Source organism: Oreochromis aureus, linkage group 22 (genome assembly GCF_013358895.1).
Source record: "Oreochromis aureus strain Israel breed Guangdong linkage group 22, ZZ_aureus, whole genome shotgun sequence".
Classification (NCBI taxonomy): Eukaryota; Metazoa; Chordata; class Actinopteri; order Cichliformes; family Cichlidae; genus Oreochromis; species Oreochromis aureus.
In genome coordinates, this window is record NC_052962.1 from 32,058,216 (window position 1) to 32,070,724 (window position 12,509).

The following is a 12,509-nucleotide window of genomic DNA, read 5'->3' on the forward strand; positions in this document are numbered from 1 at the left end:
TCTACGAGCAAGAAGTAATGCTCTGATGTTTCCATCCAGAGTCCCATTAACCTAAAAATTGGAATCTTAATATTCTATCGAAGTTCAACGAGCAATATAAATTTCAGCCAATAGGAAGGCTTTATTCTTTTACACAATCAGTATCTAAGCGGAAGCGCAGCCGACAGGTTTTTGGGAAAACAGCGCAGATCACTGACATTAACGCGTTTAATCAAATAGAGCATTTAATGTGTTTAATTAATGGTGTAGAAGTAAATGTAACATTCCTTTCGTATTATAACTTTTATTGTTAGTTCATGTCTGTTGTTTGGTGGTTCAAATACCACAGGGTACTTAAAAATAATTAGAGAAAGAAACACAGGGAAGCATCATAGTGTATCATAAATTTTATTTAAAGTTTTTATCAGCAGTCAAACCCATGAAACCAGTGTCAGTCACATGTTTGCCACATTGATCATTTATGTGTAAGTGCTGTGGTTCTGTGCTGAAATTCAGGCCGTCTCCATCTTCTGCACAGTTTCCTGCACAACCTCCAGCTTTAAGGGGACGACTTTCTCTGTCAGAATCGGTGTTGCACCTGGTGGATATTTGTATTTTGTTTTCCTGGGAGAAAGAAGAAAGATAATCTTAAATTTTCTATGCTGGGAAACTGTTGTATGCACAATACATGTAATCCAAATTCACACTTTCCCTTTATGTCCCTGCATAATAAGAGTGGACACCAATGTGCTGTTATAATCACATATTGGGAGCTTGGAAAAATATTTTTACAGCTTTTACAACAGCCATCATTCGCTGCATGTACAGCATAGATGAACAGACAGTCGTGGTTAAATACTCAAGTCAAACTATAGTTTTGGTTTTTTTAACTGATAAATTGTTCATTTTTAAGTTTCAGCTCCCTTTTAAGATCATGAACTAAGTCATACTGATGCATATGTACCTCTTGTCTTTGTACTGGGACTCCCGGTACGGTCTGATGTAGTCCACTCCTTGTTTGGTGATGACACAGATGTCGATGTTGTTGCCTGAGCCGAGGTCGTTCATGATGCCTGCTTGAATAGCAGCTCGCACCAGCTCCTTCGCCGGCTCGAGCTGAGAGAGGAGAGAAATGACATGAAGAAAAAAGCAAACGGAACATAAAAGAGAAAAAGAGTCAACTGTGAGCTTTAAAATCCAGCTGCAACAACTTCCAGATGGCTGCATGCATTTTCTGATAGTTGTGAAAGACACAAAGGACAGGGATGAACTGTTTTATTATACAAGTACAGTATCCTGCCACACTGCAGTTAAAGATCCACAAAAATGAATTGAAATAATTCTTTGATCAAGTTTAAATGAGCAGCTGTCATTTCACAGTATTTATACCACTTTGTGTGTGTGTGTTTTTTATTTCTGGTGTACCTCTAAGTCAGGTTTGAACCCATCCTCTAAAATCCCAAGAGCAGCCAGATCTCCAGATCCTGCATGAACACAAAGCAAAGTCAGCTAAACACAGACTGTGAGTGAATCAAATACCTGTATGATGACATTTATATTAGTAACAACAACCCATTGCTGACATTTTTATATAAAGTAGCTCTTATATGCTGGACTGAAGAGCCAGAGACAAAAGGATTATAGAAACACTAATCCATTATCCCAATAAAAAGACTAATACTGTTACTGAATGCAGTTATATCACATACCCATTGAAAGGTAAGGCACCTTATTTACACTCCCATATGGCCCCACAGTGTACAGGTGGTTTCCAGTACAATCCACTCCCCCGAGGATAAGATTGGCCCCAATTTGACCGTGGTACCTGAGACCAAACATATATCATTAAGACAAACTTCTATTACTAATTTAAAAATGTTCACTAATGGTAAACTCACCTCCAAGTTCTAAAAACACACCTGAGTGTGTGCAACACTCACCTGTAAAGCATGTCCTGCAGTATGTTCACAGCCATGACAACGCGAGGGTTCCTCCCACTGTTCAGAGAGTAGATGGTGAGGTTGGAGGACAGAAGGTCTGTGGTCTTTTCTGTATCTGCTGCCGTACCGGCTCCACAACAACTACAGACACACAGAGACAGAGAAAAGATAATGAGTTAACAGACGGAAAACAAAAAATAAAGGATGAATTAGCAAGTTGGGGATAATGAGAGAGAGACAAGCAAAACAATGACTAGAAAAAAAATAATTCATCATACAAACAATAGGAGGACTCTGTTCTTCTCCCACAGCAGCCATAATATCCCAGAATATCATCAGTAGCATGAAGCTATTATAATATACTACAGCTGCTTCGTTTGAATGTTTTATATGAACAGATGATGCTATCTCATTCTTTTCTCTCCACATGTAACAATGTATTAAATTGCTTAAGTATAAGTTTAAAGTATAAGTGTGAGTTAATAGTAAAATGAGCTGTTCAAAGAATAAATGACAGCAGTTTACCCAAAACAACTGGATGAAAATAACTGTGGGAGAGTCAGGAGGCATTTCTCTGCTTATGAAACTTACTATATATTTGGAGAGATGTAATGGATTTTAGCGCACATTTTGTCAGCCACCACTTCACCAGATGTAGCTCTGGTATCTGCTCCCAGCACCACCCCATCCTGTAGAAACACAGTCACTTGAATCATATTCATGTGCCTGACAATCATTATGTTAACATATTTAGCAAATGCTGGAATATTGTTTGTCTACTGCATTTAATTTTTTTTACGTCATTCATTACATGCTATTTGTGGGTTAGGGTTAGGCAGGCTTTGAGTGTAATGCTTTGGAGAATCTCTGCTCACAGCACCATGCGAGATAAGAGCCTTTGGTTTAAGAAAAATAAAACCTTTTGTAGTTTAGTGTTTAAGTTTCTCTAGTAGAATAAATAAATAGCAAAGGCAGCCATGGGAACGAGTTAGTTTGTTATCCTTTTAGAAACAGTGGTTTTTGTTTTTTAAGTAAAACACACAAAGTTATTGTTCCACAGTTATACTCACCTTGAACACCACTCCTGCGATGGTGGTGCCTGTTTTCAGAGGTTTGGGAGTCTGTCCTCCATCAAAGAGACCATTTAATGCAGCGTTTCTATACGGAGGAAGATGGAGAGGCGAGAGACAGAGGAGGGGTCAGGGGTGCTGAGTGTGTGGTGCGTGTGTTTGTGCTGGGCTGGGGTAAAGCAACTTTTCAGTAGCTACATGTTGAAAATAGACTTGTAATAACCATGAACAAAGGTGTTTTCATTGTCTCTGCGATTAATCTGATATAAAATCAGGAAAAGTTAGTTTCGTTTTTGATCTCGATGTAAGTTCAGTCTTACCGACGGTTTCATTTGATTTCTGTCGTCACTGATTCAGTCTGAAACTCTGAGAACATTGAAATAAACTCTTACCTTGCTGTATTATCGAAATTAAAGCCAGGTGCGGGAGTTTCGAAGATATTTGCTAGCGCCATTGTGGAGGTGAGTGCGGCTCCTCTGCGCGTCTGAGAGCGCCTGAGGTCGCTGTTCTGAGCCTCAGCTCCTTCCTCTCTTTCGATTTTGGGGTTAAAATGGAGAAACACTGCACGGAATCACGAGTCAAAGGAGTCAGCACGGGGGTAAGTAAACCTGCACCAGGTAACGAGTATTTTTATCTAAAGATGAAACACTGAAGTTATCGTGTGTAAAATAGGAGGTTTAAACTCTAGGCGATGTCGTGTTTGAACAGGTGATGCGTTTACCTGAACACGAAGCTAAAACTAACTGAAACCACATCAACTGGTTATTTAACTAATAATGTTATCGGTAAATGTTAACTTCTAAACTATGAGCTCGTTTGCTTTTAGAGTTTTTATGCAGAAAACTGTCAGCTATACTTTCATTTTCACAGCCTCATCCTTTTCTGAACTCCAAATCCCAGAATTCATAGCGTTGCTCAGTCTTCATGAATGAACAGGAAAAAATGTTGTTATGATGCGGTGTACCTCAAGGATAATTTATTCATTCTTGTTTAAAATCTATTTTTCTCCTCTCCTCCCTCAGACCACCATCCTGGCGGCCGTTTTTGATGGCGGGGTTGTGATTGGTTCAGACTCCAGAGCGTCAATGGGAGAGTAAGGGTTTTATTTACGCAGTGTAACTGTAGATTAAAACAGAATCACACTGCAGGGACGCTCATTCACTCCCTGTTGTGGTAAACGTGGTTAAGAATAAAACTGTTTAATTGAAACTTAATCTGCACAGTGGTCTGTGCTGATACAATTTAGTACTTTTGTTTTCATCTGTTTCATCGCCACCGAAGCCAGTACCATATTTTCCAGTATAAACACATCTGCACCAAAATTTTATTTGTATAAAGTTTAATCAAATCTGGTTTTGTAGGTTTTGTGTAATTTTACTGACAAGTGAAAAAATAATTACATACACTGGGTCCTGGGCTTGGGCAACTTTATACTTTCCTGAGGGTCCGTTTGGGTCCTTTTTGAGGTAGATTTTGTCATCAAAGGGATGGACAGCTGTGGATACCATGGACAAGTAGTTATTGTTATTTTTATTGTTATTTTCGAGGCCACATGCTTGCTTAAAGTAGGCAGGCAGAGTTTGTATGTGTGGAAAAGTCTGGAGGTCACAATAAATAAGCGTGGAGCGTTGTGCTCCACCTTTAAAGACAGAATGTACGTGTCTTGGTCCAAGATGGATGTGAAACACTGGTGCAGGGCAGGGGTATGTCTAAGGTAGTCATGGCAAGGCACCAGCACCTCCTGAAATGGGTTGACCCCCTGTCACTGCCAATGGACTGTTAAACCTACAGTGCCAAACTCACTGAATTAGACCATGAATAGGCTTAGTATAAATGTAAGCAAGTATTTTTTACTCAAGTACTTTACTGAACTACAGGTTTAATGTTTTTTTTTACTGAAAGTGTTTCCTATAAACCCAAGTAGTAAGATATAAAAAATGCTGGCAGCAGTGCCCTTCAGCACTGGAATAGGTGCACCTGTGGTATAAATGTGAAAATCCTACATCACCTCGTTGTTGAGTTATCACATTCACATACTTTGATGTCCACAACATCTGCTACAGCCACAGATTACACATCTCCATGCTGCAACTATGTGTGTTGTGTCTATTTCAAACACTGAAACACTGTTCATTCCAACTTTCTCCTCAGGGAGTATGTATCATCTAAGACCATCAACAAGGTGATTCAGGTTCACGACCGGATCTTCTGCTGCATAGCTGGTTCACTTGCAGATGCTCAGGCCATCACCAAGGCTGCAAAGTTCCACCTGTCCTTCCACAGGTATGCACACAGCACAGGTTTAAATTACTTTGCTCAACATTTCAAGTCCCATGAGGTTTGTGAGATCACATGCCTCTACGGGCATGACAAAAGTTGTTCTTGTCCCCAGTTGGTCCAGAGTTGTTAGTGTAAGCACTGCACTCAGTTAGATCTGAATTGGAAAGTATTTCTTTATTTGAAGAAGAGAAAAAAAATACAATTTTGGATTTTCTCAGTGTAATAGATGCTGTTTTTAGGCTCATTTTCCAACTTGCTTTGGCAACAGTTTAATTTATCAGAGGGCTCCGTTGAGCTAATGATACCTGGTGATTGATATTGAGCCTACATTTCTTTATATTTTGATGTAAAATGTTCTTGAATTATTCAAACATTTTTCTGAACATCACATTAATGTAAATACTACATTCAATCATATTAAAATAACATTTGGCTGTGTCTGCTTGTTCTCACTCTTCTGCAGTGTCCAGATGGAGAGCCCTCCACGGGTGATGGCAGCAGCATCTGTGTTGAAGGACTTGTGCTACAAAAACAGGGAGGAGCTGCAGGCAGGCTTCATAACAGCAGGCTGGGACAAGAAAAATGGACCACAGGTAGGAGATCTCTGTGAAGACTGTCAGACATCTCAGAAGAGTAGATGATGATGACTGTAAACTGAGCTAGCTGCTGCAGTAAGATCTTCTCCATCTCTTTCCAGGTGTACGTTGTGGCTCTTGGTGGGATGTTGATTAATCAGCTTGTTACCATCGCTGGCTCAGGCAGCACTTATATCTATGGCTACATTGACGCTAAATACAAACCCAACATGACGAAAGAGGAATGCCTGCAGTTTGCCACTAATGGTACCGTTTTTTCACCATGTTCACATCAAGATGTTAAAATGTTTTGCGGGGAAATTGTTGATTGCATGAAGAGGAAAAATATGAATCACAGTAAAGGAGAAAATAAGGATTCTGCTTGGAAAATGGTTGGTGGGATTGTGATGAATTTAACATAACTAAAAAATATTTTAGAGCTTTTAACCACATCTTACACTCTTAAGCAAGAGATTTAGCTTAAAGAAATGATCCTAAATTATGAATAAACTGGTACTCATCAGGTGTTTTCTGCTCTAAATGTGCAAAGGACCTTTACTACATGCCACACACATTAGACTGAATCTTAGTATCAAAATGCAGTTGCAAAGGAGACTTTACGTATAATATAACTTTATATATCATATGTAGCCTTTATATTTTATGCAAAAACTACTTTTTCAAGGTTTCTGTATTGAATTATGAGGAAACAGATCAAACATCCAGAGTATCAGTACTTCTTTCTGTTACTCTTTATCACAAGCATTAAATTGGCATTAAACTTTTTCTATGTAAACTATGATATATTGGTATATGTACTTTGACTTATCTTGCCATGATGCCAGGTCTCTCTTGGAAATTAGATTTTTAATCAATGAGTTTTTTTACCTGGATAAATAAAGAACTAAAAAATATATAACATGATACTAAAATTCAAATTTGGGTGTAAAATTGATTTGGTTGCTCCTCAAATTGTTTTTTAAAAAAGGCACAAAAATTCAACCCACCCCTGTGACGTTGGAGGGTCTGTAACTCAAAAAATATCTAATATATATACATATATATAGATATCAAATATATGCACTCACGCTATTGTAAAAACAAAATCACCTGTTTCTGAGTGGGAGGCTTTCACTGGTGTTATATAAAAATCAAACTTTGTGTTTGTTGGTGACACAGTTGTTAATGTTAGAAGTTGTATATATGCTGGAAACTGATGACCTCTTACTGTTCAACTCAAATATTCCTGCCTTTCTTCCTCTCCTGCCCTGTTTTTGCTTCATCCTTTTCTCCTTGCTCACAGCTCTTGCTCTGGCCATGGGCAGAGACAACGTCAGCGGGGGTGTTGCTCACCTGGTGGTGGTAACAGAAAAGGGGGTGGAGCATGTGGTTGTACCTGGTGACAAGCTACCCAAGTTCCACGATGAGTGACCGCCTTCGCTCCTACTACCATGAAACCACCAATGAAATCAAAGAGCGGTTATTTGGAAGCTGGACTTGTATTACCTGTTTTGTCTGTTTAGGATGTTACAAGTTAAACACTCAACTGAAGTCAGACTCCTGGAAAACAAGTTATTTTCTACTCAGTGAAGACGTGAAAATCTAGAAACACTGCTGTAAAAACAAGTGTTTAATCTTTATTACAAAATTGAAAGCAGAGTCAGAGGTAGTTATACAGAAATCACATTTCCACCCTTTTATGTGACCAAACGTCAAGTTTTTGTGGGGGGGGGTTTTCATGTGAAAATATTAAAAAATAAAAAATACATTTCCAAAGTGCTTTCTTTTTGTCTGTTCTTGAAATTGTTGCTGTTGTGATACTCTTTAAGTATTGTAACTGTGATTTTAAGTGATAATAAAATTAATAATAACTTTATTTGTATAAAAACATCACAGTTTGAGTTAAAGCCACACATTGAATTAGAGATGCTCAAACATACACATAAAAAGACATCTCCCAAAGTTGATTCTGTTCATCTGGACGTAGCGTTTTGTGGGAGAAACGTTTCGTCACTCATCCAAGTGACTTCTTCAGTCTCAGCTGACTGCAGGTTTCCCCAAACCTTATAAACAGTACATTTGCATAATGACTTAAATCAGCCCACTGAAGGAACAATGGACTGTGAGGTCAGTTCATTAATCATAATTATGCAAATTCTCATGACCATTGATCAACAACCACTGATCAAAGCCCACTGATCAATGAACATGAGTACCATTCACAGAGAGTTGGGGAATGGCTGCAATCACAGCATTGTAAGATGGCGAAAGATGTACCCCTAGGCCCCCTCCCCGATTCAGAGATGGTCTTTCCCTTTTCACGTAAATGGCCTCCTTGACTCTGCGCTCCTCCCTGCAGTCCTGGCCTACTCAGGGCCTTCTTGATGTGCTGTTCTTCTGCCTCCCTGGCCGCTGTGTCTGTGGGGATGGTGTTCGCTCTGTGTTGTAGCGTCCTGATGTCCCCCATTACTGATGGAAATCTCACAGTCTAAGAAGGCTAACCTGCCACTTTTCGTATCCTCCCTGGTGAATTTGATGTGTTGGTCCACCGAGTTAATGTGATCCATGAAATGTGGTACATCCTGAGATTTGATTTTCACCCAGGTATCATCCCCATATCTGAACCAATGGCTTGGTGGTGTTCCAGGGTAGGATAGCAAAGCCCTCTTTTCCACTTCTTCCATGTACAAATTGGCCACGATGGGTGCAGGGGCGGATCTAGAAGGGTGGCATGGGGTGGCAAGTGCCACCCTAAAATGATCCCTTGCCACCCCAAATGCCACCCCAGTTTTGCACATGACAGTGTTGTTTATTAAAATAAGATAGCATTAACAGTTTGAGCGTAATTACAGTCAACAGTGAATATAAACGCTATAACTGGATATATTGCATAGTGTTCCCCCCCCACCACCATTAACAAATGGTTCAGCCCATAGCGGGACCGGCTTTTTTCTTGTTTTCAGTAGCAAGCGATGCTTATGATTGTGCCAGAGCACATTTTGAACAACACCATGGGAATTTCGCTTTTTACACAGGTGGCTGGTTGTTACACTCTGGAAATGGAAGGAAGGTGAGTGTTATTAACCCTCTGTGGTCCACGGACACGCTGCACCTCCAAATCACATGACTGATGTAAGCTGACATAGCAACAAGCTGCAGCCATGCTGAGTCTCTGTTTCAGCCCACATTGAAAGTTCGGACTTAAAAGTTTTTAAATTTTAATTACAGGCCAGTAAATCCAGAGTTGTGATGATATATATAAGCCACGCTTTTTTTCTAAATACTGTCGTCACGTTTTTATGTGTGTGTGTTTTAAGCGTGAAACAGGACAGCGCGAAAACTGTAAAAAAAGGGAAAAAGCCACCTCTTTCCTGTCGGTGGAAAAATGTACCATGTCGACCAATTTTTTAAAAAGTCAACACGTGGGATTTGGTTGTTTAGGAAGAGGGAAGAGTTTGGGGAGTGATGGCAGCGAGACAGAGCGAGTGAGTGAGAGAGAGAGTTTTTAGATGTGGGAGATTTGTGACGTTTAGCGTGGAGTGTATACTTAGTGTGTGTAGTTGTTCTGTTGTGTAGTCGTTGTTTTGTTTTGTGTGTAAATTTGTAACGTAAACACTGTCACTAAGTAGAAAACCAGCGGAGTGATACACCTCCTGTTGTCAGGCCTGCAGGTTTATCCCTGTGCTGTTCTCTTGTCTTTTGGTGGAAAAACATTTTTTTTACTGGCACACATCATTTGTGGGGCATCTTATTGCGACACCTGATTGTTCTCTCATTTTTGTTTTAGTAATATTTTTAAATAGTTGTACAAAATGAAAAAAAACGGCAGGTGTATTGGCTACATTTTAGATAAATAGTTGTATATGTTTACAAAATGTACAATTTATATTTGCATTTCAAGTTATAAAAATTTACTCAACATGTCTGTGGTTTTTTTTTACAGTAAAAATACTACTAGGATTTTAAGTTCTTTGTGTGATTTCAGATCAGTAATACTAATGCAGTGTGTCAGTGAAAAGAACAACTAAATTCAGTTGATCTGAAAAGAATGACACCAAACAAGGAAAGGGGAAAAAATAAAATGAAACAATCTGAGGGTGAAATACAAACGTAAACTCAAAAGGAGTCAAAAATGTCCGGTTGTATTTCAGACCTCAGTGGGTTCATCCAACAAATCATGAAAAATTAGGTTTAAATTTTTGTTCATGACAGTGCAGATTTCTGACATTTTGTGTAATTTAAGCTGTAACAATGTGATTGTTTTCTAACAAAAAACAGTGTGAAACTTAAATTAGACCTGTGTTTGTAAATGAACCGCCCCATGTTGTGTCGCTTTCTGGATTTTATACTTATTGGGCCACATATTTATTTATTATACAGGCTATACAGTACATAACATCAAAACTCACATGTTTTATGTAACTAAAGTGTGTAATTATGTGGGCTACAGACAATAATTAAGTTATGGACTATATTTATATGAAAAGCGTGTATACTTACTGCACTTGAATTATTTTAACCATATGTAACCACCTGCATATGTGTTTGGGGAAAAAAAAGGTTTTGATTTTGCCACCCCATTTGATTTCTTTGCCACCCTCATGCCACCCTAAGAAAATTTCTCTAGATCCGCCCCTGGATGGGTGAAACTGGGGAGCCCATGGCACAGCCATGTTTCTGCCTGTAGAACTGACCCTTGTATGTGAAGTAGGTGGAATGAAGACACAGTTCCAAAAGCAAACACACTTGGTCGATGCTGAGAGTGGTCCTGTTGCTGAGGTTGGTGTCATCCTGTAAACTCTTACGGACTACCTCCAACGCGCTTCCGTGACTGGGATGCAAGTGAAGGGAGATGTAACGTCGTACGAGACCATGGTTTCATCTGCCTCCATAATGACATCTCTCACCTTCTCAACAAAATCCAGGGTGTTCTGGATGTGGTGTTCAGAGCTGCCCACCAGCGGGTTGAGGATCGAAGCCAGAAACTTGGAGATGTTATAGGTGACCGAGTTGATCATGCATACAATTGGTCTTAAAGGTGCACCCTGCTTATGTATCTTTGGTAAACCATACAGACTTGGTGTAGACTTTCGCCATCTTACAATGCTGTGATTGCAGCCATTCCCAAAGTCTCTGTGAATGGTACTCATGGCCATTGATCAGTGGGTTTTGGTCAGTGGTTGTTGATCAATGGTCATGAGAATTTGCATAATTAAGATTAAAGAACTGAGCTTCAGTTTAGCTCATCCAGTCAATTTCTAGATTGCAGTTAGTCCTTTGTTTCTTAATTTCTTTGTGTCATCTTCCCCTGTGTTAAAGTTTCCCTTACACAGTGTTCTTAGTCTCCTTAGTTTTCCCAGTTTTAGTGTGTCTCTAGAGTTGTTCTCATGCCATCAGCCACAATAAAGGCTCGCTTTATTTTTTGGAAACTTAGTTCTGTCTCCACTGTGTCTGTTTTTGGGTCTACCTCATCTTCACACCGGTGCACCCCACCGTGACAGCAGATAAGTTGATCAGGTCTAAAATCCAATGTTCATCCTCATCTGAGCACGTTAGAATAACAGTAATTTTCCATAAAGCTGTTTCAGTGCTGTGGTTTTGTCTGTAACCAGATTGGAATTTATCAAAGATGTTGTTTCTTTCAGTGAGCTGAAGGAGCCGATGAGCAACAACTTTCTCAGAGATTTTAAACATGAGTTTGGTAACTGACCTGTAATTATCTAAAACCTTGTGATCTATGGAGGAAAGATGCTGACTATTTAAAAAAAGCAGGTAAAAGGGGTTACTTTATAACAAAGAGTAGGCACGGGAAGATGACAGGTCAAAGCTTTTCAATGAATTTAGGACAGTTGATGTCTACTGGACAGGAAGAAAAACCTATGTGTGAGAATATATATAATAAAATTGTTGAAGAAATCAGTTTAAACTTGGACAACAGACCTGGGTGAGAAACTTGGGCCAGTTGATAGGGTAAAGACTTGAACTACAACCTGATACTGTTGATTTCACCATTAAAGAAATGCAGATTTTGTCACAATCATAAGAAGATGACAGAAGACAGCAAACTGAGCAGGAATCTCCTATGGTTTCAAACAATAACCTTGGACTCTGTTTATTATAGTTAATTAGCAAATTAGCAAAATAAGATGTTCTCACACTGGATGAGTGTGGTTAGTAACTCCTTCGTGTGGAGGTAGTGAACGTGGAGATTTGTGTTTTTCCACCTGCATTCTGCTTTTCTACACTGTCTTCTGTGGAGACTGATGTGATCACTGATCCAAGGGGAAGAATTGATGGCTGAGGCTAATCTGACTTTTAACTGTGCTATCCTATCCAGAAATGACAAACAAACACTATTAAACCAACGAACTAAGTCTTTGATATCTGAAAAAATTAGTTGTCATAATAGGAAAAAAGGAGAGCAGAAAATCTAGCTGCCCAGTGCTCATTAAAGATATAAAACTAAACACATTTGTCAAAAAGGACACATTTGTAAACGTATGCTATTATAGATAAACCAAGAGTAAAAACCTTATCCACTGATAGAAGTGTGGCCACGATTATGTGTGGGCTCAGTAACACTGGACTGAATTAAAAAATGTTAAGGAATTCTGTGGCAGTGCAGTTAGAGAGATCATTAATATGTAAATTAAAGTCACCTACCA

General features: G+C 39.2%; 2 protein-coding genes across 2 annotated transcripts; one reads left to right on the top strand and one right to left on the bottom strand.

Moving 5' to 3' along the window:
• Positions 1-371: 371 nt before the first annotated feature.
• On the bottom strand, positions 372-3,517 carry psmb13a (proteasome 20S subunit beta 13a). Its single transcript, XM_031736582.2, has 8 exons — positions 3,382-3,517; positions 2,990-3,077; positions 2,511-2,608; positions 1,920-2,060; positions 1,689-1,804; positions 1,405-1,463; positions 944-1,095; positions 372-603 (listed from the first exon to the last, which is right to left on the bottom strand). Exons 1-8 carry the CDS (start codon positions 3,441-3,443, stop codon positions 492-494), a joined length of 828 nt encoding a protein of 275 aa, XP_031592442.1. The 5' UTR covers positions 3,444-3,517; the 3' UTR covers positions 372-491.
• Positions 3,458-7,620, top strand: psmb12 (proteasome 20S subunit beta 12). Its single transcript, XM_031736583.2, has 6 exons — positions 3,458-3,587; positions 4,012-4,082; positions 5,141-5,272; positions 5,733-5,862; positions 5,967-6,111; positions 7,148-7,620. Exons 1-6 carry the CDS (start codon positions 3,540-3,542, stop codon positions 7,273-7,275), a joined length of 654 nt encoding a protein of 217 aa, XP_031592443.1. The 5' UTR covers positions 3,458-3,539; the 3' UTR covers positions 7,276-7,620.
• The last annotated feature ends 4,889 nt before the right edge of the window (positions 7,621-12,509 follow it).